The 27,473-nt window shown below is 44.0% G+C and overlaps 1 protein-coding gene across 3 annotated transcripts in view; it reads right to left on the bottom strand.

Annotated features, from left to right (window-relative positions):
- Positions 1 to 5,332: 5,332 nt before the first annotated feature.
- Positions 5,333 to 27,473, bottom strand: part of HCFC1 (host cell factor C1) — a 43,293-nt gene continuing 21,152 nt past the window's right edge. Inside the window, exons 18-26 of one of the 3 annotated variants that reach the window (XM_044268824.1) lie at positions 20,943 to 21,160; positions 20,408 to 20,846; positions 19,605 to 20,165; positions 19,380 to 19,489; positions 19,161 to 19,295; positions 15,966 to 16,151; positions 15,420 to 15,717; positions 15,273 to 15,336; positions 5,333 to 8,214 (exon numbers count right to left, since the gene is read on the bottom strand). In XM_044268824.1, coding sequence (XP_044124759.1) covers positions 8,175 to 8,214; positions 15,273 to 15,336; positions 15,420 to 15,717; positions 15,966 to 16,151; positions 19,161 to 19,295; positions 19,380 to 19,489; positions 19,605 to 20,165; positions 20,408 to 20,846; positions 20,943 to 21,160 — 2,051 coding nt within the window. In that variant the 3' untranslated portion in view covers positions 5,333 to 8,174. The remainder of the gene's footprint in view (positions 8,215 to 15,272; positions 15,337 to 15,419; positions 15,718 to 15,965; positions 16,152 to 19,160; positions 19,296 to 19,379; positions 19,490 to 19,604; positions 20,166 to 20,407; positions 20,847 to 20,942; positions 21,161 to 27,473) is intronic. The other 2 variants (XM_044268825.1, XM_044268826.1) reach the window with 2 other exon arrangements.

The following is a 27,473-nucleotide window of genomic DNA, read 5'->3' as shown; positions in this document are numbered from 1 at the left end:
GACACGACCCTTCAAAGAACTAAGGGCCAGACCAAGGTCCAACCCTGATTGAAGGACGGGACCGTGGGGAGAGAAAAACAAAATGGTGGAATATTTTGGATTTTACAGAGCCCAGGAAAAACCTCCAGGTCCTGTAATAGATCCTGGACGACGCAGGCTTTCTGGCCTGAATCATAGTGCGGATGACATCCGCCGAAAACACTCTGCACGTTAGAATGGCGGTTTCAATGGCCACACCGTCAAACGAAGAGACCTTAAATGCTGATGGAAAACCGGTCCCTGAGAAATAAGGTCATCTCAGTGTCAATGACTGAGGGACATCTCCTAGAAGGAGAACGAGGTCAGCGTACCATGCGTGACAGGGCCAATACGGATCGAATAGGATTGTCAGAATGCCCTCCATCTTGATCTTCCGTAGAACTCTGGGTAGGAGGGGGAAAGAGAAAACATGTAAGGAGGAAGAACTTCTGTCAATGAGACATCAGGGCGTCCACGCCGCATGCTTCTGGATCTCTTGCTTGGGAGAGAAAGGTGGGAATCTGTTGTGTAGATACCGTTAGCACACCCAGAACCAATGGAAGGATTCTCTGGAGAAGGAGGGATGTGGTGGGCGCCACAGACCACCAGTCGAGACCGGATTGCCACAAAACGAATACCCCGTGCAAAAGCAGATGAGAGAAAGGTAGTAACGTAGGAGCTATCAAGGCTTGCGGGTGGCTATGAACCATGAGCCAGAGGAGGAAAAAACAGGAGAGGAATAGGCTAGGACTGAAGCCCATTCCCCATCTGAGACCGGCGCTATACAGAAGTAGCCAAGGATTAAGTGGCTGCGCAAAAAAAAACTCTGCCTGAGGAGGAAGCCAGGCAAGGGGAGTCACACTGTATTGCTAGCCCCATACCGCAGCAGAGGAGGGGGCCACCCGCAGAGGTCACTGAATTCAGTGCTAGAAGAGTCCACCACCTGACGAATGAGCTGTGCAGTAAAAACCGAAGTATGTACTGGTAACGCAAATACCACTCCTACAGTAGTAGCCAGTGATTGCCCCATCAACACAAAATGAGGGGGAGGCCTGAGACTATCCGTAGAAGCCACGTACTATACTGCTCCAGTGAAGTAGAGCTACCGTAAAAACTCTACCTGGAAGGGCGCTGAACAGGAGCAACTGCCAAAGCTAACGCCAGGGTAGGACCCCTACCTGAGGGGGATGTCCACTGCAGCGACTAGGAACTCGAGCATTAGCAAAAAAGCTGCACCTGTGTGGGGGAACACGCTGTAGTAGCTAAACCAGAGTGCCAGCATAACCACTTCCTCAGAGAAGGAGTGGTGGATAGTGAATACAGTCAGTGAACACTCGACAGAACGTACTCACCATATACAGTCAGGTCCATAAATATTGGGACATCGACAATTCTAACATTTTTGGCTCTATACATCACCACAATAGATTTGAAATGAAACGAAGATGTGCTTTAACTGTAGACTGTCAGCTTTAATTTGAGGGTATTTACATCCAAATCAGGTGAATGGTGTAGGAATTACAACAGTTTGCATATGTGCCTCCCACTTGTTAAGGAACCAAAAGTAATGGGACAGAATAATAATCATAATTTAAACTTTCACTTTTTAATACTTGGTTGCAAATCCTTTGCAGTCAATTACAGCCTGAAGTCTGGAACGCACAGACATCACCAGACGCTGGGTTTCATCCCTGGTGATGCTCTGCCAGGCCTCTACTGCAACTCTCTTCAGTTCCTGCTTGTTCTTGGGGCATTTTCCCTTCAGTTTCTTCTTCAGCAAGTGAAATGCATGCTCAATCAGATTCAGGTCAGGTGATTGACTTGGCCATTGCATAACATTCCACTTCTTTCCCTTAAAGTACTCTTTGGTTGCTTTTGCAGTATGCTTTTTGTCATTGTCCATCTGCACAGTGAAGCGCCGTCCAATGACTTCTGAAGCATTTGGCTGAATATGAGCAGATAATATTGCCCAAAACACTTCAGAAATGATCCTGCTGCTTTTGTCAGCAGTCACATTATCAATAAATACAAAAGAACCAGTTCCATTGGCAGCCATACATGCCCACACCATGATACTACCACCACCATGCTTCACTGATGAGGTGGTATACTTAGGATCATGAGCAGTTCCTTTCCTTCTCTTCCCATCACTCTGGTACAAGTTGATCTTGGTCTCATCTGTCCATAGGATGTTGTTCCAGAACTGTGAAGGCTTTTTTAGATGTCGCTTGACACACATACACCTACCTCCTGGAGAGTGTCCTTGATCTGGCCAACTGTTGTGAAGGGGGTTTTCTTCACCAGGGAAAGAATTCTTCGGTCATCCACCACAGTTGTTTTCAGTGGTCTTCCGGTGTTCCCGAGCTCACCGATGCATTCCTTCTTTTTAAGAATGTTCCAAAAACAGTTGTTTTGGCCACACCTAATGTTTTTGCTATCTCTCTGATGGGCTTGTTTTGTTTTTTTCAGCCTAATGATAGCTTTCTTTACCGATAGTGACAGCTCTTTGGATCTCATCTTGAGAGTTGACAGCAACAGATTCCAAATGCAAATAGCAGACTTGAAATTAACTCTGGACCTTTTATCTGTTCATTGTAATTGGGACAATGAGGGAATAACAAACACCTGGCCATGGAACAGCTGAGAAGCCAATTGTCCCATTACTTTTGGTCCCTTAATTGGGAGGCACATATGCAAACTGTTGTAATTCCTACAGCGTTCGCCTGATTTGGATGTAAATACCCTCAAATCAAAGCTGACAGTCTGCAGTTAAAGCACATTTTGTTCGTTTTATTTCAAATCAAACCATTGTGGTGGTGTATAGAGCCAAAAATGTTACAATTGTGTCGATGTCCCAATATTTATGGACCTGACTATGTGCAATGGTGTACGCACTCCGCATTGATGCAGACAATATCATGACCGACTAGAACGGTGGAGGCCCATGGAGATGGGGTGGGGAGTGCAATTATTGCACCTAAGTAAGGGGGTAATGCATAGAGCACACATTGTAACCAGTGATAATGTCATCCCGCCACCTATGGAAAGGGCTAATGCGTACAGCAGGTACTGAACCCAGTGGCGATGCAATTCCGCCACCTACGGAAGGGGGAATGTATACGGCTGGCACTGAAAACAGTGTTATTGTACTTAGTCTACCTATGGCAGAAGACAATGTATAAGGCAAGTACTGTATTGCAATTACTCCGCCTATGGAAGGGGCAATGCATACGACAAGTATTGCTGGCCACCGTGGACATAATCTTGGAAGATTGCTTCTGAATAAAAAGTCAGGGTCTGAATCAGTGATCTCCCCCCCGGGGAGGGAGATTGTGTCCGAGTGTGACCCAGGGAGGAAGGGTGGGGGTGCAGAGATTTCAAAGAGAAAATAGGCCCTGCTGTGGTCAGCTTACGCGTAGGTCTACCCCTCAGAATCACACCCCTGGCAGTCGTAGACTGCACAGGTGGGGACTTATCAACCAAACTACCCAGGGGGTGGGATGGGAACTTCTAGAGGTCCCTCCAATGCATTGTGCAAGCAGTGCATTATCAACCAAACGACCCTGGAGGGTGGATTGGGATGGTCAGAGGTCCTGTATTAAATTGCGCAGGCAGAGAATTATCAACCACACGACCCAGGAGGGTGGATTGGGAATGTCAGAGGTCCTCCTTGATTGCACAGGTGGAGGATTGTCAGCTAAACTGCCCCAGAGGGCGTATTAGGAATCCTTCACTGTATTGTGCAGGTGCTCTCTTTTTCGCTGAGAACAGCAATTCCCCAGAGGCCATGGCGCTCCTCTCTTTTCCTTGAGCCGGAATAGCAGTCGGCCTAGAGGGGCAATAACGTTGGTGGCGGAATTAACCCCTTCTGCCTCAGGGGTCTTGTTTCTTGGATAAATAAAGTCCCCTGGCAGTCGTGCCTGTTAACCCTTGATATGGGGGTGGTGGGGGAAGAGGGTTCCATACTTACCTAGGCCCGTGTACTCCCCTCCTTTTCACCCTCCATAAGTGGACCCGCAAAGTCACCTCCTCAGCAGCTGGCAGGAGGGTCTTTCTTTGGCGGACCTAGGTGACTCTTCTACCGGCGGGATGCAGGTTAGCGAGGCTGCCCTGGTCCACCTTGTCTTCTTGTGGGGGGAGGAGGCAGCGTGGCAGACCAACGCTGGCGTGCTCCCCCGGGAGAACAGGGAGGCTAGGCGACAACTGTTACCCACCTGAAAAGAAGGAAAATAAAAAATCTTCAGGAGCTACCCTGCAGAGCAGAGAGGTTTTGCCAACTATTGACACTAGGAAAAACTGAAGCTCTCTCTCCAGGCTGGAGGGGGTATAGCTGCCAGGGGAGGAGCTAACAGCTTTTACTAGTGTCAACGCTTCCTAGAGGACATAGCTATACCCACGGTTCCTTTGGCCCCCAATGAATATGGGCAAGAAATTGCCTTTGATCCTTTAAGGGTGCCAGCACATGGTGCAGATTATGTGCATTTTTTTCCACAGATTTCATGCAGAAAAACCACAGCTTAATACAGTACCAACAAAGAGCGGATTCCACTCTTTTTAATGGAAGGGTGAGACCCGTGACAAAACTATCAAATCCACAAAAAAATAAAAGATTTTTCTACTTACCGTAAAATCTGTTTCTGATCCGTATCATTGGGGGAAACACAGGCTTGACCATGGTTATAGCTGCTGCCACTAGGAGGCACAAAAGTGTGAGCTCCTCCCTTCACTTATACCCCTTCCTACAGGGACTAAGCTAAAATAGTTTTAGCTTTGTGTCCGTAGGAGGCAGACCTGACCTCCATGCTTTGCAGGTCTGCTGATCTTTTTAGATTTTTTCCTTTTTCTTGGGTTACAGGCAGCTGGGGAGTCCCCAAGCCCGCGGCTCATTCTCGCTCTCCAGAAGACAAGCAAGAGCAGAGGTTTCCATCACCCTTTTGTGCTTAGTGTCGCCTCCTAGTGGCAGCAGCTATACCCATGGTCAAACCTGTGTCCCTCAATGATAGAGATGAGAAACCATGATAAATAGTGCTGATCGGTGTGTTTTGTGCAGATTTCTTGCAGATTTTCTGCACACTGTGCAGCCACCCTAAGGCTCACAAACTCATCTTGTGGCAATTTTAATTTACATGCGAGGAGACCAGTCCGAATGTCCGATAGGGCGCCCTGAGCTACAGGAAGAAGTAAACCAGCAAAAAAATAAATAAAAATTGTTACATTTTAACCAGACAGTGCTGATGGGTAGTTGTCCAGTTTAAAAAAGGCAAGAATTTTCTTTCTGAATAAAAAAAACTGAACAAAATAAAACAGACACAACTCTTCAAAAAAGGTATTTAATTGTTCAAAATAGCACAAAAACGACAGATAGCACTATAGTAATATTGGATCAACTTTGAGAACTCCTCTACAATGGAAGTAATAGTTTTTCTTCTCAAAGAAAAAAAGGCAGGTGAGGGTTTTTTTTTAAAGCAAGAGATTCTAGGCGGCAACACACTAACACTATAATACAAAAACGAGAAGGGACAGCGGTGGTCATTTTACTTGAGCTGTGAATTTAGTCTCCACTCTTGCCGCCATCGCTTCCGTCAAGCTGGCAGAAAGTTTTTTTTTTTTTTACTTTTTAATTTTACTTTAAACGAAGCTTAAATTGCTTAAGGAGGCTGAAAAACTAAGTTAAGATAGTAATGTTTAAAAGGGGCGGGGGGAGGGGGACATTAGTAAGAAAAACAATACCACATACTGAATATCTTTTCTCCCATCATAAAAATAGATCTCATCAGATTTTGTTGCTGCCTCGTTGCCTACACTGAAAGATGCAGGACACATTTACTGAAGAGGGGGGGGGGAAAAAAAAAAAAAAAAAAGTCTGGGAACATTTAAGCTGACAATTCATAGAATTGTCAGAAACCTTTCATAACTGCACACTTACCTCCATTAAAGCCCCCACTCATGCAGCTCCCCTATTACGTTCAGGCAACCCACTTTCTCAAGATAGGAATTTTTTTTTTTTTTTTTTATTAGCCTCCAGCTATTCAACAAGTAATAAAAGTCACAATAGGCAAAAGAAAAATATCATTTATGATTCTGTTACAAATCAAGGGGGTGGGGCCGTCTCCCCCTTGTGCACCTCTGTTCAAGAAGCCAATCTTGTGCCATGAGTGAAGAACCAGAAGAATTATGCATTTGGGACCAGCTAGAGATTAAAAATACAGAGCAAAGAAAAAGTATATGTATATATATATACACACCGACAACTCAACACGAGGATGGGTTGCATTAAAATTACGAAGATAATGTAAATCCTAAGCCATTTAGACAAGTTTTTACTGGTTTTGCTTTTGTACAAAATTCCTCATGCTTTTAAGCTACTTCAGATTTTTTATTTTAGTTATTTTTTTGCTTTTTCCTTTTTTCTTATAAATTTTTTTTTTACAAAAAAACAAACAAAAACAGTTTGAAATCTGTTTTGAAACAGCTACAACTGTTTGTATATATTTATATATATTTATAATTATGTATATGAAAAGAAACTGCCAACGGGGGGGATTTGCTTGGCCTTTCGGCGGCACCAGCGATCTGGGTGCTGGTTACTGCTGGCAGGGAAATGAAAAGCAATGTGGTGCTCAATTGCACAGGATTCAGTGGCCGGCGTGACTGGCGCAAGGTCATTCACAACCAGGATGAGGCAAACCTTTGAAACTCGACTGCAGGCCCGCAGCCATTTAGGACCAAAGAAAGGTCCGAAAGCCACTGAAGTACATATATATATATTGCTTTGCAAGAGTAAGAAGGGCCAGACCATACATAACTGAATCACAAATATTACTTTATGCAGGAACTAAAAGGAAAGCGTAATCAGAAAGTAGACTGGGGGGGTTACAAAAGCAATTACAATTTCAGTGCCAGGTCTGTCATGCAATATGCCTAGGCCTCCCGGCCACAAGGGGGCGAATGCAAATCCGAGCAATTAGTAAGGTAGTCATATCAAACCAAATAAAAACTACTCTTGTTTAGCATGAGGACGCTGGCTGTGGTGTTTTTGCAACAGGAAATGTTCGTAGGTAGTCAATCCCACTTGAAATTTATCTCAAAACAGCGGGACAAAGAATAAGAAAATAAGACTGCACAAAATGAGGGGAAAAAGGTAATACAATTCGGGGAAAAAAAACAAACAAAAAACCTTCATTTCAAAACAAAATTGCAATATATATATATATATCTATAAAAATTTCTGAAATTCTGACGGTGCGTTTCAACTTTCTTCGTAACTTCCTTTACAACCAGTTCGCCATTTCCAAGAGCTCATGAATGAATTCACCCCAGCAGAGCTCAGATGAAACCAGGCAGACAATGCGCTCTAAAGTGAAACTCCATTGTGTTACTAGCTGGCAAGTCGGGTTTGCTTTTGTAACAGTGTGTACATGGCTGCACAATTCAACCAAGCAAAGGGGGGGGGGGGGGGGGGGGAGATATACTCTGGCAATTAAGTTCCAGGAATCACGTCCAGATGTCCGGAATGCCAACTTCTTTGCTTCACGCAGCATTGCCATCCAGGCGAGATACTTAAAAAATAGCATTCAGATGGGCCTATCAGGCAGTTTTTACAGGGCACCCCTTTACACATGTCTTTTTAAAAAAAACTTAATCAGCTACATTGAGGTGAAAAGTCCAAGTGCTTCTTCTGTTGACAAAAGTTGTGTATTTTCCCCCAAATCCCCTCTGACATTTCACAAAAGAAAAATCAAAAGCCAAACAAGCAAAAAGACCTGAATAATAATTCTTCTTGAGCGTTTTAGTAAGAAGCTGCATTACTAGGCCTGTCTGCTTGTGCAAAGCTGGCAAAATCTGAAGGTTTGCACAGTTCTAAGTCCCGTGGCTCCTGCAATTCCTCTCCATACAAATACAAAAAAAACAAACAAACAATCTTTGCAAGGGGAAACTAAATGGAGAGAAAAGAAAAAAAAAAGTAAAAATGTGCTTTTCCCAATGTTCTCATTAACACGGAAATGAGGAGGTGGAGGAAGCAGAGTATCAATCCTTTCTACTGATTCTTAGCAACAAGGAGGAAGGCGAAACAGTTAAAAGGATGTACACTGAGGAACTGCATGGAGTCAAGATGTTTAAGCATCAATTTTAGGTTGGGTTCGGTGCTTCAAGGATCATGGGTGATCAGGCTTTGCTTTCTTTGGAGTCGATTTCCTGTGTAATGAAATGCAAAAGAAAAGAAAACAATTACAATAGAAATACAATGGCATAATACAAGATGAACTACAATGTATAGCTTTATTAAATACATACAGTGGCGGAAATAATTATTTGACCCCTCACTGATTTTGTAAGTTTGTCCAATGACAAAGAAATGAAAAGTCTCAGAACAGTATCATTTCAATGGTAGGTTTATTGTAACAGTGGCAGATAGCACATCAAAAGGAAAATCGAAAAAATAACTTTAAATAAAAGATAGCAACTGATTTGCATTTCATTGAGTGAAATAAGTATTTGAACCCCTACCAACCATTAAGAGTTCTGGCTCCCACAGAGTGGTTAGACACTTCTACTCAATTAGTCACCCTCATTAAGGACACCTGTCTTAACTAGTCACCTGTATAAAAGACACCTGTCCACAGAATCAATCAATCAAGCAGACTCCAAACTCTCCAACATGGGAAAGACCAAAGAGCTGTCCAAGGATGTCAGAGACAAAATTGTAGACCTGCACAAGGCTGGAATGGGCTACAAAACCATTAGCAAGAAGCTGGGAGAGAAGGTGACAACTGTTGGTGCGATTGTTCGAAAATGGAAGGAGCACAAAATGACCATCAATCGACCTCGCTCTGGGGCTCCACGCAAGATCTCACCTCGTGGGGTGTCAATGGTTCTGAGAAAGGTGAAAAAGCATCCTAGAACTACACGGGAGGAGTTAGTTAATGACCTCAAATTAGCAGGGACCACAGTCACCAAGAAAACCATTGGAAACACATTACACCGCAATGGATTAAAATCCTGCAGGGCTCGCAAGGTCCCCCTGCTCAGGAAGGCACATGTGCAGGCCCGTCTGAAGTTTGCCAATGAACACCTGAATGATTCAGAGAGTGACTGGGAGAAGGTGCTGTGGTCTGATGAGACCAAAATAGAGCTCTTTGGCATTAACTCAACTCGCTGTGTTTGGAGGAAGGAAAATGCTGCCTATGACCCCCAAAACACCGTCCCCACCGTCAAGCATGGGGGTGGAAACATTTTGCTTTGGGGGTGTTTTTCTGCTAAGGGCACAGGACAACTTATTCGCATAAACGGGAAAATGGACGGAGCCATGTATCGTGAAATCCTGAGCGACAACCTCCTTCCCTCTGCCAGGAAACTGAAAATGGGTCGTGGATGGGTGTTCCAGCACGACAATGACCCAAAACATACAGCAAAGGCAACAAAGGAGTGGCTCAAGAAGAAGCACATTAAGGTCATGGAGTGGCCTAGTCAGTCTCCGGACCTTAATCCAATCGAAAACCTATGGAGGGAGCTCAAGCTCAGAGTTGCACAGAGACAGCCTCGAAACCTTAGGGATTTAGAGATGATCTGCAAAGAGGAGTGGACCAACATTCCTCCTAAAATGTGCGCAAACTTGGTCATCAATTACAAGAAACGTTTGACCTCTGTGCTTGCAAACAAGGGTTTTTCCACCAAGTATTAAGTCTTTTTTTTGTTAGAGGGTTCAAATACTTATTTCACTCAATGAAATGCAAATCAGTTGCTATCTTTTATTTAAAGTTATTTTTTCGATTTTCCTTTTGATGTGCTATCTGCCACTGTTACAATAAACCTACCATTGAAATGATACTGTTCTGAGACTTTATTTCTTTGTCATTGGACAAACTTACAAAATCAGTGAGGGGTCAAATAATTATTTCCGCCACTGTATATGTAACAGAATCCAAATATAATAATGGGGAGAACAAACCCCAAAAAAAATTTAATAAAAGATTGTGTCACTCAAAAGGTGTTCTCAAATACAAAAAAAAAAAAAATTATAATAAATGCACCCCCCAATATGCCGGGCCCCCACCACTGCTGCTTCTCCCCGTGCCCGGATGAAAACATCCGGTGTCTGGCAGCCAATAACAGGGACGAGCCTCACTAGCATCCAATTAATTACAACTGTGAGTCACAATCACATCTTCTAGATAGGCCATAAATGTTTCATATGGCAATACCCCCTGAAAAGGCCAATTTGGAAAAACCCAAGCACTGTCTTATGTCTAGCACAGAGTCTGAGGTTGCAATAAGACACAGGGATTCAAAGGACACCAGTCATAGCCCACACTAGGCATGACACAGTAACAGTTTTGCCTGATGGTGCTTTTAAGCTGCAGACCAAATCCAACCCATACAGCCCAAACTGAGTGTAGGTTCACATGTTTTATTTTTTTTTGGGAGTTGGCTTTCATGCAGATGTTCCTAGCCAGAGCTAGAAGTGGATCCAGCAGGAAGGAGACGTACAAGTCCTTATATTTCCAATTTCTTTCAAATTTACTTATGGCTTTGGCTGAGAAACTTGCAGGAGAACCATATTACTTACTGGTAATCTCCTTTTCATAAATGCTCCATGACACCCATGCAGTCATGGAGGATTCATGAAAAGGAAATTACCGGTAAGTAATATGGTTTTTCCCTTTCATCCTCCATGACGGCATAGCATGAGATATAACAGATTAATTTTTATTTAGGGAGGGACCATGGCCTGCAATACCTTCCTACCAAGGAAAGCTCTTGACTTCTCCTAGTATCTACCCTGTAATGTTTAGTAAACGTGTGAGGGCTTGACCACGTCGCTGCCCTACAGATCTGCTCTAATGAAGCGCTTGCTTTTTCAGCCCAGGATGTTGCGACGGCTCTTGTAGAGTGGGCTATGAAAGACTTAGGTGGAGATACCCCTAACGACCTAAAGGATTCCAATATGGTAATTTTTATCCATCTGGACAAGGAATTCTTTGTGGCCCTATGACCTTTATGTGCCCCACTGAATTGTACAAACAAGTAATCAGTTTTTCTGACATTTTTGTGGTCTCTAACTAGAACAAGATAGCCCTATGCACATCTAGTCCGTGAAACTTCTCTTCCCCCTTCTGATTTTGGATCCGAACAAAAAGATGGAATAATAATTTCCTCCTGTCTGTGGAAATTAGATACGACTTTAGGAAGGAAAGAATTATCCAATCCAAAAACAACCCTGTCGGGTAAAACTATACAAAATGGTTCCACTATTTTTATAACTTGGATCTTGCCTACTCTACGCACTGAGGTAATTGCTACTAAAAATAGGGTTTTCAGAGAAACCTACTTCGGTGAGGTTTCTGAAAGGGGTTCAAAGGGGAGATTTGTCAGACCTGATAGAACGAAATTAAGATCCCAGGGAGGAACTGTAGGTCTTAATCCATCTGCCCCATTTAAGGTATTTGGACCCAACTCTCTTAAAACCTGTTTGTAAGAATCCCAAAATTGCATTGATTGAAAATCTCTGAGAAGAGTTCCCCAATTGAATACACCAACTACAGAACCTTCTCCAGATCTGGTTCCGAGCTGCCAGATGTAACCTTTCCACTTTGGGGTGATAGACTGGACCCTGTGACGACAGATCTTGTCTCCAAGAAAGAATCCATGGCCTCCGAATTGACAGAAGCCGGTAGTGATCTTGAGTGAACTTCTACCCGGAAAAATATTTTTTCTGTTAACCGACAGACCTATACTTCTTGTTCCCCATTTATGGTTTAGATACGGTCGTGTTGTCCGTCCGTCAATGTCTTTCCCTTCGATGTAATGGGACAAAGCCTTTATAGCTTCCCAGACTGCAGACAATTCCCTCTGATTTGAAGAGAGAGAGAGACCTCTGATCCTTGGAAAGAGATGAGAGCAATGTGCTCCCCATCCCCAAAGGCTCGAGTCTGTGGCAATAACCTGCAGATGTTCGGGATTCCAAGTAACCAAACCCCCCCCCCCTCCCATCAGATGGTCTGGAATTTTTCTACCACTGTAAGGACTGATTTACTCATAAGGGAATTTTTTGAATTGTCTCCTTTAACGAGTCCTGACTTCTATTCCAACACCCTAGTAATTAGTGCTGGAGAATCCGAGTGTGGAAGTGGGCCCATCTTACTGCTGGGATGCAGGAGGTTAGAGCCCAATAGTTTCATAGCCTCTCTGATTGTGCATACTGACTGACATTTTTAGACTTTTTCTCTTATTCCCATCACTTTCTGGGTTGGAAGAAAAAAAGTCTTCTGAAAAGTTGAGTCTAGACGGACCCCTAAAAATGTTAAACTCTGAGATGGACAGGGGTTTGATATCCATCCTGTCTGATATAGCGTCTGACAGGCTATGAACAGATTGTTTTCTAAGATTCTTTTTGAGATTCCTACGATTAACAGATCGTCCAAGTAGGAAATTATTAACATGTTCCTCCTCCTTAAGTGAGCGACTACATCTAGAAGTACTTTGGTAAATACCCTCGGAGCAGTACTTGAAACTGGAAATAAAGCAGTTCCTTTCTTAGAAAGACTGCTAGGTGGAGGAATTTGAGCTTTTTCACATACCGGAATATGGTATTACGCATCTTTAAAATCTATTGGTGTCAAGAAATCTCCTTTTATTAGATTTATGGTGGATCTTATGGTTTCCATTTTGAATTTGTCATATTATGAATTATGGTTCAAGTTTATTATTAGATGGTTACTAAAAAAATAAAAAATAAACTGTTGAGTAATAACCTTTTTTTTGTAAGAGAGGAACAGAGACAATATAGTCTTTTGAGCCAACAGATTCTGAATCCCTTCTACCAATTTTTCTTGAAAAAAAAAGCCAATCTTTGAATTGGGGTTACTCTAAAAAACATCCATAGGAGGAGGAAGACTAACCCTTTGATACAATATTTAGAAGCCAAGGATTTACGTTAATCTCTTCCACTTTTTTGTTTAAAACTTTAATCTCCCTCCACCCTGAAGCCTGGAGTTGGTGCTTGGAAGATTCAGCATTTTTGGAAAGAAGCCTGTTTCCGGTCTTTAGATTTTTTTCCTCTGGACCACTGTCCGCCTTATTAGATCTTTTGGCCTGGAAGGAACTACCTAAAAACATCCATGGGAGGTTTTTGACCTTCCGAAAGGGAAATTTTCTTTTATTTGTATCCCTAGGAAATTTTTTAGAGTCCGAAGCTTTCCCAATACTGGCCAAACATGAAATTCCCATGAAAGGGCAAAATACATAGTTTCATCTTGGAACTGATGTCACCCGTCCAATATTTTAAACCAAAAGCACCCTTCTGGCCACTACCGCTAGTCCTGAGGCTCTTGCTGCTATTCTGACTGATTCTGCTGTGGAATCAGACAAGAAGTGCACCGCTTTTAATAAGAGGGGTAAAGGAGTCTTTTAGGGAGTCATAAATAGGCCCCTTCTCTTAGAAGAGATTCCGACTGTGATAATCTTTTTAGGGATCGATAAACTGATGTAGCGGCTAGATTTGGTTTGAGTAAAGCAGCGGCGGCCTCCCAGGTCTTCTTCAGACTTGAACCTGCTTCTTATCCATGGGGTCTTTTAGGGACCAAATGTCCTCAAATGGAAGGGCATTTGCCCCCTTGACTAATTTTGATAGGGATACATCTACTTTAGGACAGGACAAACAAACAATGCCTCATCTTTATCACTAAATGGAAGGCGACATCTCATCGTTTTTGGAATAAATAACTTCCCATCCAGAGTCTTCCAATCCCTTTTCATTAATTCCTGCCTATTTTTGTGGACTGGGAAAACGTTTTGCTTTGTTCTAGTCCACGAAACATCTGATCTTGGACAGGCCTCTGGGCCTTTCCATCCGAGAGATCTGTGGCCGTCCTGACAGCTTTGATTAACTCCTTTGTATTCTCAGAGGAGAAGAGAAAACTTTTAAATTCTGGATCCAAGTCCTGTCCGACTCTGAGGATGATAAACTGGAGTAACCTAATTTAGGTTCCCCATGTTTTGACGCAGATGTACTAGGGGTAGGCAAGGGAATTTCAGAAAGGGCTGCTCGCATCTCTTCCCTGATTACATCCCTTAATCTCTAATAGAAGGAACAAGATCCTTTGCCATATTTGTAGTACATTTTTTGCAGAGTTTTTTTTTAGTATATGAATCTGTTAACTTTACTGAACATAACACATTTCTTAGTTTTTGGACTAGGCTTAGCTCTTTGAGCCCCATCCTCATCACTTTACATGCATATAGGAAGAGAGGAAGACAGAGGTACAAGGGGTTTAGCATAAGTAAAAATATACAGCATTTCCCCAAGAGACTTTCAGTTAAGTTACTGAAAGTCTCTTGGGGAAATGCTGGGAGGTCTCCATTAGGACTGTACCAGGCTCAGACATGTTTGGCCACTTCGACCTCTGACCCCTTTAAATACTCTTACCTGCAGACCTCAGATCAGCAGGAGACATCTGCCTTGATCCTACGAGCAAATTTTAGATCCGCCCCCTTAGCATGTGTTCCACAGACCGGAAGTACCTCCTGGAACGCACTCGACTTCCAGTGACGTCATCACAAGCGCCGAAAGGTATCGGGCTGCGATGAGGAGCTTGAACAGCACCGGAGGGACTCCCTGAGTGTCCGGTCTGCACATGGACCTCCACAACAGACGCGCAGTGCGGGAGGTAAGGAGCAGGGATCCCAACGCTTACCAGCACCTCAAATACCCAACTAGGACACGGGTGCTGCCTGCTTCCATCATGTGCAAAGGCAATCCATCTTCTTATCCCACGTCTGCCTGCCTTACACAGAAGCTGCCTCATAGCAAGTGCCATGAGGATAATCCAATCTCCGCCTGGAGGGACAGGAAGACACTGAGGAGGGTCAAATTTATACTTCCTGTCCCTACCTGGTTGTAGGCGGGTCATCTCTCATGGTATGCTGTCATGGAGGATAAAAGGAAAAAATCTGCCTGAAAAGCTCCTCCAAAAAAAAAAAAAAAAAAAAAAAAAAAAAAACTGTGAACCTAGTCTTAGACTAATGATTGGAAGCCGAAAAGAATGGCACCTGTTGCAGGTTGTGCACCGCATGCCTATAATAAAGTTGTAAAGGGGTTTGGGGACTGCATTGTACAAAATGAAGCAGTAAGCATTCCTACCCTATTAATATTCGAGTAAGAGCAATTTAGAGGAATATTAAGAAGGCAGTAAAATGGAACACTGCATCATACATCACATATGAAGCTAGAAATTAATTATTAATGGTATACATACATGTCTGGAGAAGACACTGGACGCTTATTTCCGGGTTTTCCGGCTGCACCATCCTTGCTGGATTCTAGAGGCAAAGTTTAAAAGCAGATTAAAGAACATCCTCCATAGGGAGGGAGGGGTTTATTTCTGTATATGTTTCCAACATACCTTGCAACCACCTAACTTGGGTGGCAGGTCCATACCCCTTCTCATTACGTGCTGCAATACGGAAGATGATGGCAGGTTTTGTGGTATAGTCTATATGAGCATTTGAAAGGCTCGAGGACTGCACCAGGCAGGAGGGATTAGGGCCACAGTATACCCGCATGAATGCCAACTGAGCTGGTGTTGTTTTCTGTTCTCCACTGCTCTGACTGCTCTGAATTGCAAGATATACTGAGTACTCTATGATCTTCCCAGAAGTGACAGAAGGAGGTTCCCACGTCAGGTGAGCACCATCTGGGCTCTGCAAGGGAGAAAATGAATTCATTATTACATGTTAAACTTTAGTTTTTACTTTAGATTTTTCTTTGTCCTTTTACATATAATGGCCACCAGTAATATAGAAGGGAAAAAAATTAAAATAAAATGAGCTCAGCACGCTGCTGAACTGAGTGATAGTAAAAAAATTTAAAGATTGCTATAGCTAACATTTTACTTCATTTTTACAATGGTTAAGCTGCCTATATGGCAACTATCCAACCAAGCATTTACCTTGCTGATCTTTATGGCACAAGGAGCACCTGGGAAACCAGGCAGGCAGGTCTTAAAGGCCGAGATTTCACTGAATGGTCCGCGACCACAGGCATTTATGCCAGCAACACGGAACTTGTAGGCAGTGCCTGGCTGAAGTTCCTGCTTCTTTAACTGAGTGTAATCTGGGAGAGCACCGGAGTCATCCTGAAATATTCAAGAAAGAGCATAAGCTTATATGCAACTATAAAAACACAATGGAATTTGCACATTAAGTGCGCATCACGAGGAGTAAATCATTGTTCATGCAGTACATTCAGTATGACATGGAATATACTCTAACTGAAAAGTTAAAAGATCGTACACAGATTTATTCACACATTACCAAGAAGAATAGCAGAGGAACTTCACAAGGTAGAGTCCTAAGAAAAGTATTCACTAGGCCTGCACAATATATCGCCAAAGCAATTGCAATTAATCGCCATATCGCAATCGCCAATTGGCCGACCCAAAAATGCTGCAATTATACTACCATATTTTCCGCTTTATAAGACAAACTTATTCCCCCCCAAAAGTGGGGGGAAAATGGCAGTGCGCCTTAAAAAGCAATGGTTGACTTTTTACGTGGTTGACACGGATGTATCGCCGTCCGCTATGTCCCTACAGTGTGGGGAGGGAGGAGGGGCTGGAGGCAAGTCGTTATTTTAATGAACAAATGTTCTTTTATTTATTCTATTTATCTGTTCTGTGCAGCGCTATTAAGAAAATGGCAAGTTTTGTATTTTGTACTTTTGCAGTAATGCAAATATATGTTATTTAATTTAGTAAAAGAGGTTTTATTTTGAAAAACACTCTGCATTTCAGTTCTTGAGTTAAGCATAACTACATTTCAGCATTATCAGTAATTTGTGTGTGCTTTAGCCTTGAAAATCCAAGCAAATAGACCTCTAGCACAATTCTCTTAAAATATCGCATCGCATACCGTTATCGCAATTTTTAGGGCCCTAATCGCAATTCCCATATCGTGCAGCCCTAGTATTCACTAATGCTAAAAGATCTTCTTTAATGCAGACCTACAAGCAGGTTACTGTATTTGGATCTGTCAGTACCCTAAATGTGCCCACACGCTTTAAATATCTGTCATTCAAATGCTCTTCCTCCTGCCAAACTCTTGAATATACGCTCGACCATATATGCATTTTCAATGGGTAGAGTAGAAAGCCGTGCCAGACACTTATAGCAGTGATTTTTCTTCCAAGAGAAGAGTCATTGAAATTCAACGCACCTGATCCTTCTGTTTCTCAACATTAGAATGGCAGCTACCCCCCAGCAGGTTTGTCCGACAATAGCTTAAAGGTGTTTTCCGGGGTTTTAATATTGATGACCTCTACGGTACCCCCGCCAGAGAGGGCTGCGCTCGTGCCAGTGCAGTCTTCCTTTCACTGTTTAACTGCTCGCCTTCTACATCACCGTGGTGAGCAGGTGAAATTAAAAGAAGCCGTCCTATTCACTTCTAGGGGACGGCTCTGTAATATACACTTGAATAGAAGGGAGCTGTCCTTTGGAAGTGAATAGGGAGGCTTATTGTAATTACACCTGCTCGCAGCTGCGATGTCGACAGCGAGCAGGCAAACGATGATGGGAAGGGTGCGCTGACACGAGTGCAGCCATCTCTTCAAACAGGTGATTGGTGGGGGTGCTGGATAGGTCATCAATATTAAAATCCAGGAAAACCCCTTTAAAGGGGTTGTCTCACTTCAGCAAATGGCATTTATCATATAGAGGAAGTTAATACAAGGGGCTTACTAATGTATTGTGAGTGTCCATATTGCTTCTTATTCCATTACATTATACACTGTTCATATCGAGGGGTTACGACCAACCAGCAATTCAGCAGTGGAGGCCGTGTTTGCAGACTATAGGAGAACACAATTGCCTCGACGCGCGCTCCTGGGCACTAGAGAGGCGGGCACTTTTTCCTATAGTGGTGTGCAAGTGTGGCCATTTGCTGAAGTGAAACAACCCCTTAAATGTTTAGCCTTCATTTTATTTCAATTAACATTAAAGGGGTTTTGTCCTGCCATATAAGGATGACCTATTGTCAGGATACGTCAGCAATATCTGGTCGGCCAGGGTCAGCTGTTTGAAGAGGAGGCTGCACTCCATGCGAGCGCTGTCTCCTTGTCATTACACTACGTGTTGTCTCCTCTGGAGTGGTGGCGTAGTTTAATTGCGAGTACTAACTCCATTCAAGTGAACGGAGAGAGTACTTATTACACTGGACTTCTGAGATGGGCAGTGTAATGAACAAACAGCAGCACTTGCATGGAGCACCGTCTTCTCTTCAAACAGCTGATCAGCAGTGGTGCCGGGTGTCAGATCCCAACCAATCAGATATTGATGACCTATCCCGACAATAGGTCAGCAATATATATGACAGGACAACCCCTTTAACTGGAGAACGAACAGAACACTTACCAGGTGACCTCCCTTCCAGCTCTTCAGCTGCAGAGCTGCTAATTCTCAGGCTCATCTCCATGGCGGCACCACTTCTTAGACCATCTGATTTACACTGTGCATTGGCAGCTCAAGACATTTCCTACATGCCCAACCCTGTTGTTAGATTGGCCTAAACGGCTTATGTGAGCAGTGCTGGCAGCAGGTAGTGTCTTGGGGTACCGAACACACAAAGCATCAGAAAATCTGAGAAGTGGCGTGGCCATCTTGGATGGCCAAAGAGGAGCCCGGAAACTGACTGATCTGCAGCTAAAAAGAAAAAGGAGGGCACGATGTAAGTGTTATGTTTGCTCCCCAGTCAATGTGAATTGTTTTAGCATGATGCAGAGGTTTGCTTTGAAGTTAAATCTATCCATGGGAAAAATCCTCGACCCTTTGTTTTCTGCTTTATAACTGCAGTTGTACATGCTGCAGGTCCATATGCATTCAATGGGGCAAATTCACATGATGCCAGATGCCCCGGTATCTATCTGCACCATGAAGTGTCATGCCAATTTCTCACCAAGCAGAAAAATCTATTAACAATGGGTGGGAGTAGGAGGATGGATTTTAAGCAGATTCCATGCAAATTTCAGGAACAGAACGCACGTAAAAAACCTGCTGTGTGATCATACCTCAACATACCTCATTATGTCAGTTATCCACAATACTCTCATCCTATTAAGTTAGCATTACATAAGAAAATACTCTGCTACTCACATCATTAGTAGAATCATCAGCAGGTAAGTAGTAATGTGTGACCATCATATTAGTAGCTTTGATAACGCCTACGTCAAACCACTGGTTCTCTTTTTTTAACGGAGCTTTCGGCTGCTGTGGTGGAGAATCTTGCTTCTGTTAAAAGAAATATAAAACAAAATATATTGTCTCCGAAGCACCTTTTGGCACACTGAGCATGCCAATACTAGTTTTACTTACTGACTCAATGCCGTTTGCCACTTCGGTAAGTGCTGCTGCCGCCTGCATTTTAGCAGGACTAGCGATCACCACAGGTTGAGGTGCAGTGAATGTGTTCGTAGGAGCCAAACCTTTAAAGGAAGTGTTAGGGTCAGAATCTGTTAAACACGTAATTTACCTACAATTTACTAGCCTATAAAATAACGTGTGCTCTGCTACTTTATTAGAGATTATAATAAGACTTACTGTCTGTAGCAGTAGATGGCAGAAGTGACACAGCACTGGTCACTGCACTAGTAAGCTCATTAAGTCCATTGCTTTCACTGGCAGGGTCATTGAGGCTGTCTGCTGGTGCCAAGGCCTCCGTAGGAACATGGTGCAATTGCTGTATCTGAAGTTGCTGTAACTGCTGTTGCTGTAGCTGCTGCTGCTGTAACTGCTGTTGCTGTAGCTGCTGCTGTAACTGCTGTTGCTGTAGCTGCTGCTGCTGTAATTGCTGCTGTTGTAGCTGCTGCTGCTGTAACTGTTGTTGCTGTAGCTGCTGCTGTTGATGCAACTGTTGCTGATGCTGCAATTGTTGCTGCAACTGTTGCTGATGCTGCAACTGTTGCTGTTGAAGCTGATGCTGTAACTGTTGCTGATGTTGGGCTTCTTGTAGCTGTTGCTGCTGATGAACCAATGCTGCAAGTTCTTGCTGCGTTAGAACTATGGGTATCGTGGTGGTGGGTCCTTCAGACGTCAGATGACGCAGCTCCGCATGAGCCACGTCAGAGGTGTCCATTGGCTCTCCAGCTGCTGCTTGGAAACCCATAGAGACAAAAACAGATACGAGTTGCAGAAGACAGAGACAAAAGTCTATTCAGATATTCTACCACAGCTCAATATATACACTTGTCAGTTTTCTTATACAGTTTTCTTCCTTATGCATTTATAATTATCATTAAGCGCCTCTATTGATATTACAATACGATTTATGGGTTTGTCCAATATTAGCTACACACTGCAAACTAGATAGTTCTGATTTCAACCACACACGCTATAGGACTTACCCATCACTGCTTGCTGTGCAGCCTGCAGCACGGCCTGAATAGCCAGGGCTTGAGCCTCTTCTGTGGCAGCAGCTTGGGCAGCAGCTTCAGCTGCAGCTGTAACTGCCAGTTCTTCTGGTGTTAACCCTGTGACCATGAGCGTCGTTGTCTGCCCCTCTGCCATAAGTTCCTGAGGGAGGGACAACTGTTCTACAGCCTGCTGCTCGGCTGCTGCAGCAGCCTCCTGAGCATGTTCTGCTTCCATTGCAGCTTGTAGCTCTGCTTCGGTATGCTCCGGCACCGCAGTGTCCATAGGCTGTGCCTCTGGCTCTGCCTGAACATCTTCAGGAGGCTGGAGGATGTCAGCAGAGAGGGGAGCTTCACTCTGCTCAGTGCAAGGGACCGCTTCTGGACCCTGCACGCCGTCTTCCGTAGGTGGGTCAGTCAAAGATGCAATATTCTAGGAGGAGAGAAAAGGGTGAATGATTACTCTCAGACTAAAAATTAAGTAAAAAAAAGCTTTAAAGACATGAAGTATACAGTCCCATAAACTTACTGGTACAGAAGGACCAGGTATTGCTGTTGACTGTGTTACAGTTGTCACTGCCCTGGAGACAACTGGAACTGCTGAATGTACTGGAGAAGAAGAGGCTTCCACTGCTACAATAGTCACAGAGGACGTTGCAGCGGAGTCACTGGGGGTGCTACTTGAAGCAGATTCCTCAGTGGGTACAGTCTCCTCCTCTCCTTGCCCATTTGCAGCTGGTGTCTGGTCTAAAAAGATAAAAGGGTCATAAACCAATTAAAAAAAGGTGTCAATTTTATCACACTGTAAATAACTTAAGGTCCTACTACACGGAGTGAGAATATAGTTCTTGTGCATGCAAGCGGAAATTAACGAGAATCATGTGATTTAAGTATTAAAAATTCAAAGACGAGTGACAAAATCGCTAATTTCTTGTCCACTGATCTTTCAGCAAAAAAATAAATAATTATCGCTCCATTAATAGATCCGTTCGTATACTATGGAGTCATCTACTCGCTAAAGATCTCATACCACCCTCTTGACAAGGCATCTGTCCATTTATTTTTATTTTTTTATCTGATTATTTTTGTAAATAGCTTTTTGAAATTTACCATTAAAGACCCTTATACAATCAAGTACAAAATGTAGCTACATATTGTGTTCATGGGATTACAGAGAATAATTTCCTTCAGGATATTGGAAAACATTTTCTATTACAAACAGTGCCCTAAAGCACAACTCCCAACATACCCAAAACACCCTCCCCCCACCCTTCAGCATTGACCGTCCATTTAAGGGTTAACCAATATTGCTCAGCCATCGATTCCAGAGCTTTTCAAGTTATGGAGGACAACGCCGCTTCAAGAAAACAATTTTCTCATACGTCAGCATCGTGTTTACTTTTATTTCGGAACTCATCCAATCCCGGGGAACATGCTTGGATCCAATGTAACGCTTGAAATTTCCTGGCTACATATAAATAGCCGTCCCACTGCTATCCTATCTTTGTCATCCACGCCAATCTCAGTCATATATCCCAGAATACATATATTTTAGGCTCCTGAGGAACTCTTATTAAGAAGGTTTTTTTTAATTAACTCTAGTACACCCGTCTTGAAACTATCCAGTCTCGAGCACTGCCATAGCATGTGTAATAAATCTGCTGGTTCCATCTAACATTTTGCATCCGTTCTGATGCCAATACGATGTAAAAACTCTGGAGTTTTGTAAACCCTATGTATCAGTGGCGTACACACAATCCATGGGGCCCCGGTGCAAAACTGAACCATGGGGCCCCCCTTCCCGTCACCGCCCCCCCAACATCCGTCCACCAATAGCAGAGTTAGGCTACTTTCACACCTGCGTTAGGTGCGGATCCGTCTGGTATCTGCACAGACGGATCCGCACCTATAATGCAAACTCTTGTATCCGTTCAGAACGGATCCGTTTGGCTGCAAGCAGCGTTTTGGTGTCTGCCTCCAGAGCGGAATGGAGGCTCAACGGAGGCAAACTGATGCATTCTGAGCGGATCCTTATCCATTCAGAATGCATTGGGGATGAACTGATCTGTTTTGCACTGTTTGTGAGAGCCCTGAAACGGATCTCACAAGCGGACCCAGAAACGCCAGTGTGAAAGTAGCCTAAGGCTACTTTCACACTGGCGTTTCTGGGTCCGCCTGTGAGATCCGTTTCAGGGCTCTCACAAGCGGACCAAAACGGATCAGTTTAGCCCCAATGCATTCTGAATGGATAAGGATCCGCTCAGAATGCATCAGTTTGCCTCCGTTGAGCCTCCATTCCGCTCTGGAGGCGGACACCAAAACGCTGCTTGCAGCCAAACGGATCCGTTCTGAACGGATACAAGCGTTTGCATTATAGGTGCGGATCCGTCTGTGCAGATACCAGACGGATCCGCACCTAACGCAGGTGTGAAAGTAGCCTAACTCTGCTATATTTCTGTAGCCGGCAACCTCTGACTGCCCAGTTGGGCTGAAACTACTACACCCAACATGTTCTGGCAGTAATAGTAAATGGATATTGGTGTAATTCTGAGCTACTAGTCTATATAATACATATGTATTATATAGACTAGTAGCTCAGAATGGCACCAATATCCATTTACTATTACTGCCAGAACATGTTGGGTGTAGTAGTTTCAGCCCAACTGGGCAGTCAGAGGTTGCCGGCTACAGAAATATAGGAGAGCTAGTTATAAAGCCAGCCCCTGCCAGCCCCCAGCAGACCCTACTCTGAGTCTATTCTGAGCAATTATGAAGACCTTTTTTTTATTTTATTTTTCTTTACAAATCTAATCTTATCTTCATTTCGGACCGGCACCTGCATCTTCGCGAGCTTCCGGCGCCTTCTCCCTGCTGCGTCTCGGCGTCGTTGTGCGTCTGCGCAGCCTTGGGAAGCATCATGTCCGGTGCGGCCGCCCAATAGGAAATGACGAGGCACGCCGCACCGCCGCACCCACGGGAGAATCAGGGGGAGGAGACTGAAGGAGGGTAGGGCTGGCACATAGCACATAACACTGGGAGGCGGGCCCCGGGTCGGCCGCCTGGTTTATACAGGCAGGCACAGCACTACTGCAGGGCGGGGCCAGGGGTCCACAGGCGGCCGGGCCCCCTGGAGGGCCGGGCCCGGTCGCAACTGCGACCCCTGTATGTACGCCCCTGCTATGTATGATAAATAGTTGCGACAATTTCCCACTTTCACTCAATAACACTTTTGGTATGGCCTCTAGGATGTCATCCCATTGTTCTTTGGGTATCTCGTCCACCCTCTCATTCTGGATAGTGGATGTGCCTCCAGGAATTTATCCAAGAGCATTTGATAAATTATTGATATTAGTCCCATTTTATCACCCCTCCCTACCATTAACTGTAAGGAGGTATCCCTATGTATCATATCACTACGGTTTTTTAAACATTTCATTAAATGCGTGCCATATTTGCAAGTATTGATAGAAGCTGTTCCTTGGTAGATTATAGGTCCCCTGTAGGTTGGCGAATGTTCCAAGCACCCCCTTGTCTAGCAGGTCGCCCAATCACTACTTTGATCTGCCAATGTGGAAAACACTTTAAAGGGAGGAATTCAGGAAGCATGTGGATGTTCCATAAGGGAGTAAATTCTGTGACTCCAGTAACTCCCCTCAATTGTTTGGATTTCTCCCATGCTTTCCTCATCAGCCCAACAAGCGGAGTACGTTTATCCACTAGCGGTATTCCCGACCCTTCTAACACCGACAGGACAAAGTATTGGCCCGTCATGTCCATGTTACCCAGATATGTCCAAGTGCTGACATTGTGCCGCCAAGTAATATATGCAGGGATTGTGCAATGCCAGACCACCCGCATGCTAAAAGTATGGAGTTCATTTTCTGGAACCCATCTAGTGATATCCAGACCGGGGCATCATTTTTAGAAGGGTAACTCTCCCCACCACTGATCGGAACAATTTACACCATGTATTGGACTAGAGTGTAAACTTTGCAAGCATTGGTGTTAGATTCAGCTCCTCAAAGTCCTCCAGACGAGGTGAAATGTTCATCCCCAAATATTTAATCGTTTTAACACAAGGAATATTGTTCTCTAGAGCAGTTGTCGAGGAGATCTGACCATCCAGAAACAAAAGGGCCGACTTATGACAGTTTATATAGTCAAACCAGACAGCTCCCCGAATTGGCCAATCAGCGAAATGGTCTCCGACAGATGTGGCCGTATCCCCCAAAAACAGCAGAGTGTCATCGGCGTACATATCTATTTTGTTGTGGACTGATCCATATTGGAAGCCCTTTATCGCTGGGGAGCCAAATACTGCTGCTGCAAGTGGTTCAATCGCTACTGCAAACAATAAGGGGGACAGTGGACACCCCTGATGGGTCCTTCTAGCTAGCCTAAAGAATGAAGATTCTCTCTCTCCCCCCTCCCCCCCCCCCATTTGATCGAATGCGTGCTCTTAGATCCGGGTACAGCGTTAGCACCCACATAAAACACTGACCAAAGCCCATTGCCCGTAGCGTACAACAAATATCCCCATTCCACACTATCGAATGCCTTAGCAGCGTCAAGTGATAGGATTGCCCCATCTCCGCCCGAAACTGAAGACTGGTGAAGACTCTACGTATGCTGATAGCAGTAGATTTTTGGGGCATAAATCCAGTCTGATCTCAGTGGATTATGGACAATATCCCTTTGTATAGTCTCAACACAAGAGTCTTGGCCAGTATCTTAACGTGCGCTGCAAGCAACGAAATATGCCTATGTGAGTCCGGTAGTTTGGGAACCTTTCCCGGCTTAGGTATCACCACAATGAGTGCTTCCTGTATTGATTCAGGGAGAAAGCCCACCTCTAGGAAGTGCTGGAAAACCTCCAATTCAGGAAGCAACACCCCGCAAAACTTTTTATATACCTCAAATCGGAAGACAGTCAGTACCTGGGGCCTTTTCATTTGCCATGGTATTCAATGCGGTATCCAATTCTTCCAGGCTTAATGGGGCGTCTAACATTTCCTTATCTTCCCGTGATAATTTGGGTAGATCAATTCTGTCCAGAAATTCCACAATCTCTGCCTCTGCGCAGGAGGTCTTAGATGTATATAAAAGAGGAATAAAAGTTCTCCAAGATCTCCCCTGTACTTTTCCTACTCTGCCATTGAGGATTCACTAGTTCAGTAATACAGGATGACTCCTGCTGGGCCTGGGAAATGACAAAGTAAATGCCCCACTTTTTCTCTTTCTGCGAAGAAGTGTCTATAAAATTGTCTGTCTGCCACTTGAAGCAAACATCTTAAATTTTCCAGCGCTTCCATTAAGTGTATACTAGAGGTCAATGAGGGAGCTCAAACAAATGTCGATTCAGATTCCTTTACCCTTTTTCATGCATGCGGACATCTACTTTCCTAGAATGGGATTTATGCCTGCAGATTGGATCAATATCCCTCTTAAAAAGCCTTTCATAGCATTCCCATATAGTGTGTATTGATGCCGTATCTGCATTAAAAGAAAAGTATTCCCTCAAGGTCCTTCATATCGCCCAGAACTTGCTGGCAGAAAGCATTACACCTCCACATCTTGGGTCCTGGTACCAATAGACCAGGATAATTCCACCTATAAAAGGGAGTGATCCGAAAGGAATTTAGGGAGGTATTCCGTGGAGTGTATTAATGGAAACATGGCATTGTTAACTAGAGCCAAATCAATTGTCGATAGAGAGGAATAAGTAGACAAATTACATGAATCACTGCGTTCTGCAGGGTACTGTAGTCTCCAAATATCTAACAAACCTATCTCTGTCATAATATTGCGAATAGGAGATGGTCCTGGAAGTCTACCAATACTAAGCGCTCTACATCTATCCACCCCCTTGTCCGGCACATTATATAAAAAAAAAAAAAAAAAAAAAAAAAAAGACGCTCAACCAAGGAATCCCTGCATATTGAGCTAAGATATCGAATATAAAAGTCTCAAGGGAACCACCGAGAATGTAGGGGGAATATATACCACCACCAAAATCATTCGCACTGCACCCACAGTACAAAATAAACATATGAGCTTCCCTTCAGAGTCGACATGTTCCCGCAAACATTCAAAACGAACACTTATGAATGAAGATGCTTACCCCCCTAGAATACGAGGAGAACATTGCATGCGATGAGAAGCCCACCCATGCCTTCTTTACCCTAATGACCGCTTGTGGGTCTCTTGTAGACAGTATATAGCTGGACAAACCCGCATCAAGTATAAAATCTACTCTGGCATTCTGTTGCATCGGCCATTCCCCTCACATTCCAGCTAATTATCTTAGTCGTATGAGTCATTTCTTAATATTTTCCAGTAGCTATGTCTCATAGCCTAAATCCACTGGCACATCAATCCCTGCCCTACCCCTGGTAACCAATCCATGCTGAAGTGTGGTAAACCCCTTCCTCCCGGCCCTTTTAACCCCCCCAATTAGAAAACACCAGGCCAAGTGGCCAGTAATGGACCATATAACCCCCCCAACCTGAGCAAACTCTCCCGAACATGCCCAACATATTATGCAGCATAGCCCAGCCCTGTGCCTAGAGTCACACGGACTAGAGTCTCTCGATAAAGTCACACATGACACTCGCACTCCTGTTGGTACCTTTCAAGTATAAGTCCCATTCAGGTCTGCACCTCTGGAACCATCGTCTCCTTTTCCCACGGTATCAGATGAAGGGAAGGAGACAAACCATATAAACAGAGGGGGACACCGCCCCCAAGAAGAAAAAAAAAAAAAAAAAAAAAAAAAAAAAAAAAAAAAAAAGCTGAAGATAGTAAGGCCACTCCTCCACAGGATCTCCTTATCTTAATGTGCCAACGTCCTTTGTCTTCACTTGGTTCTCGCGTAGATCTTGACATTTCAGCGCCTCCTCCGGATCACATTGCGTGGTACCCATGGCTGCCACCCTCAATTCCGCCGGGAACATCATGGAGTATGGAATTTGAAGAAGCCGCATGATATCCAGGAAATGCGCCTTTTTTTCTGGACTTCAGTGGAGTCGTCTGGAAAGAATGAAATCTGTACTCCACCAAT

The sequence above is a fragment of the Bufo gargarizans genome, chromosome 9 (assembly GCF_014858855.1).
Source record: "Bufo gargarizans isolate SCDJY-AF-19 chromosome 9, ASM1485885v1, whole genome shotgun sequence".
NCBI classification, from domain to species: Eukaryota; Metazoa; Chordata; class Amphibia; order Anura; family Bufonidae; genus Bufo; species Bufo gargarizans.
This window is presented reverse-complemented; position numbering and strand designations above follow the sequence as displayed.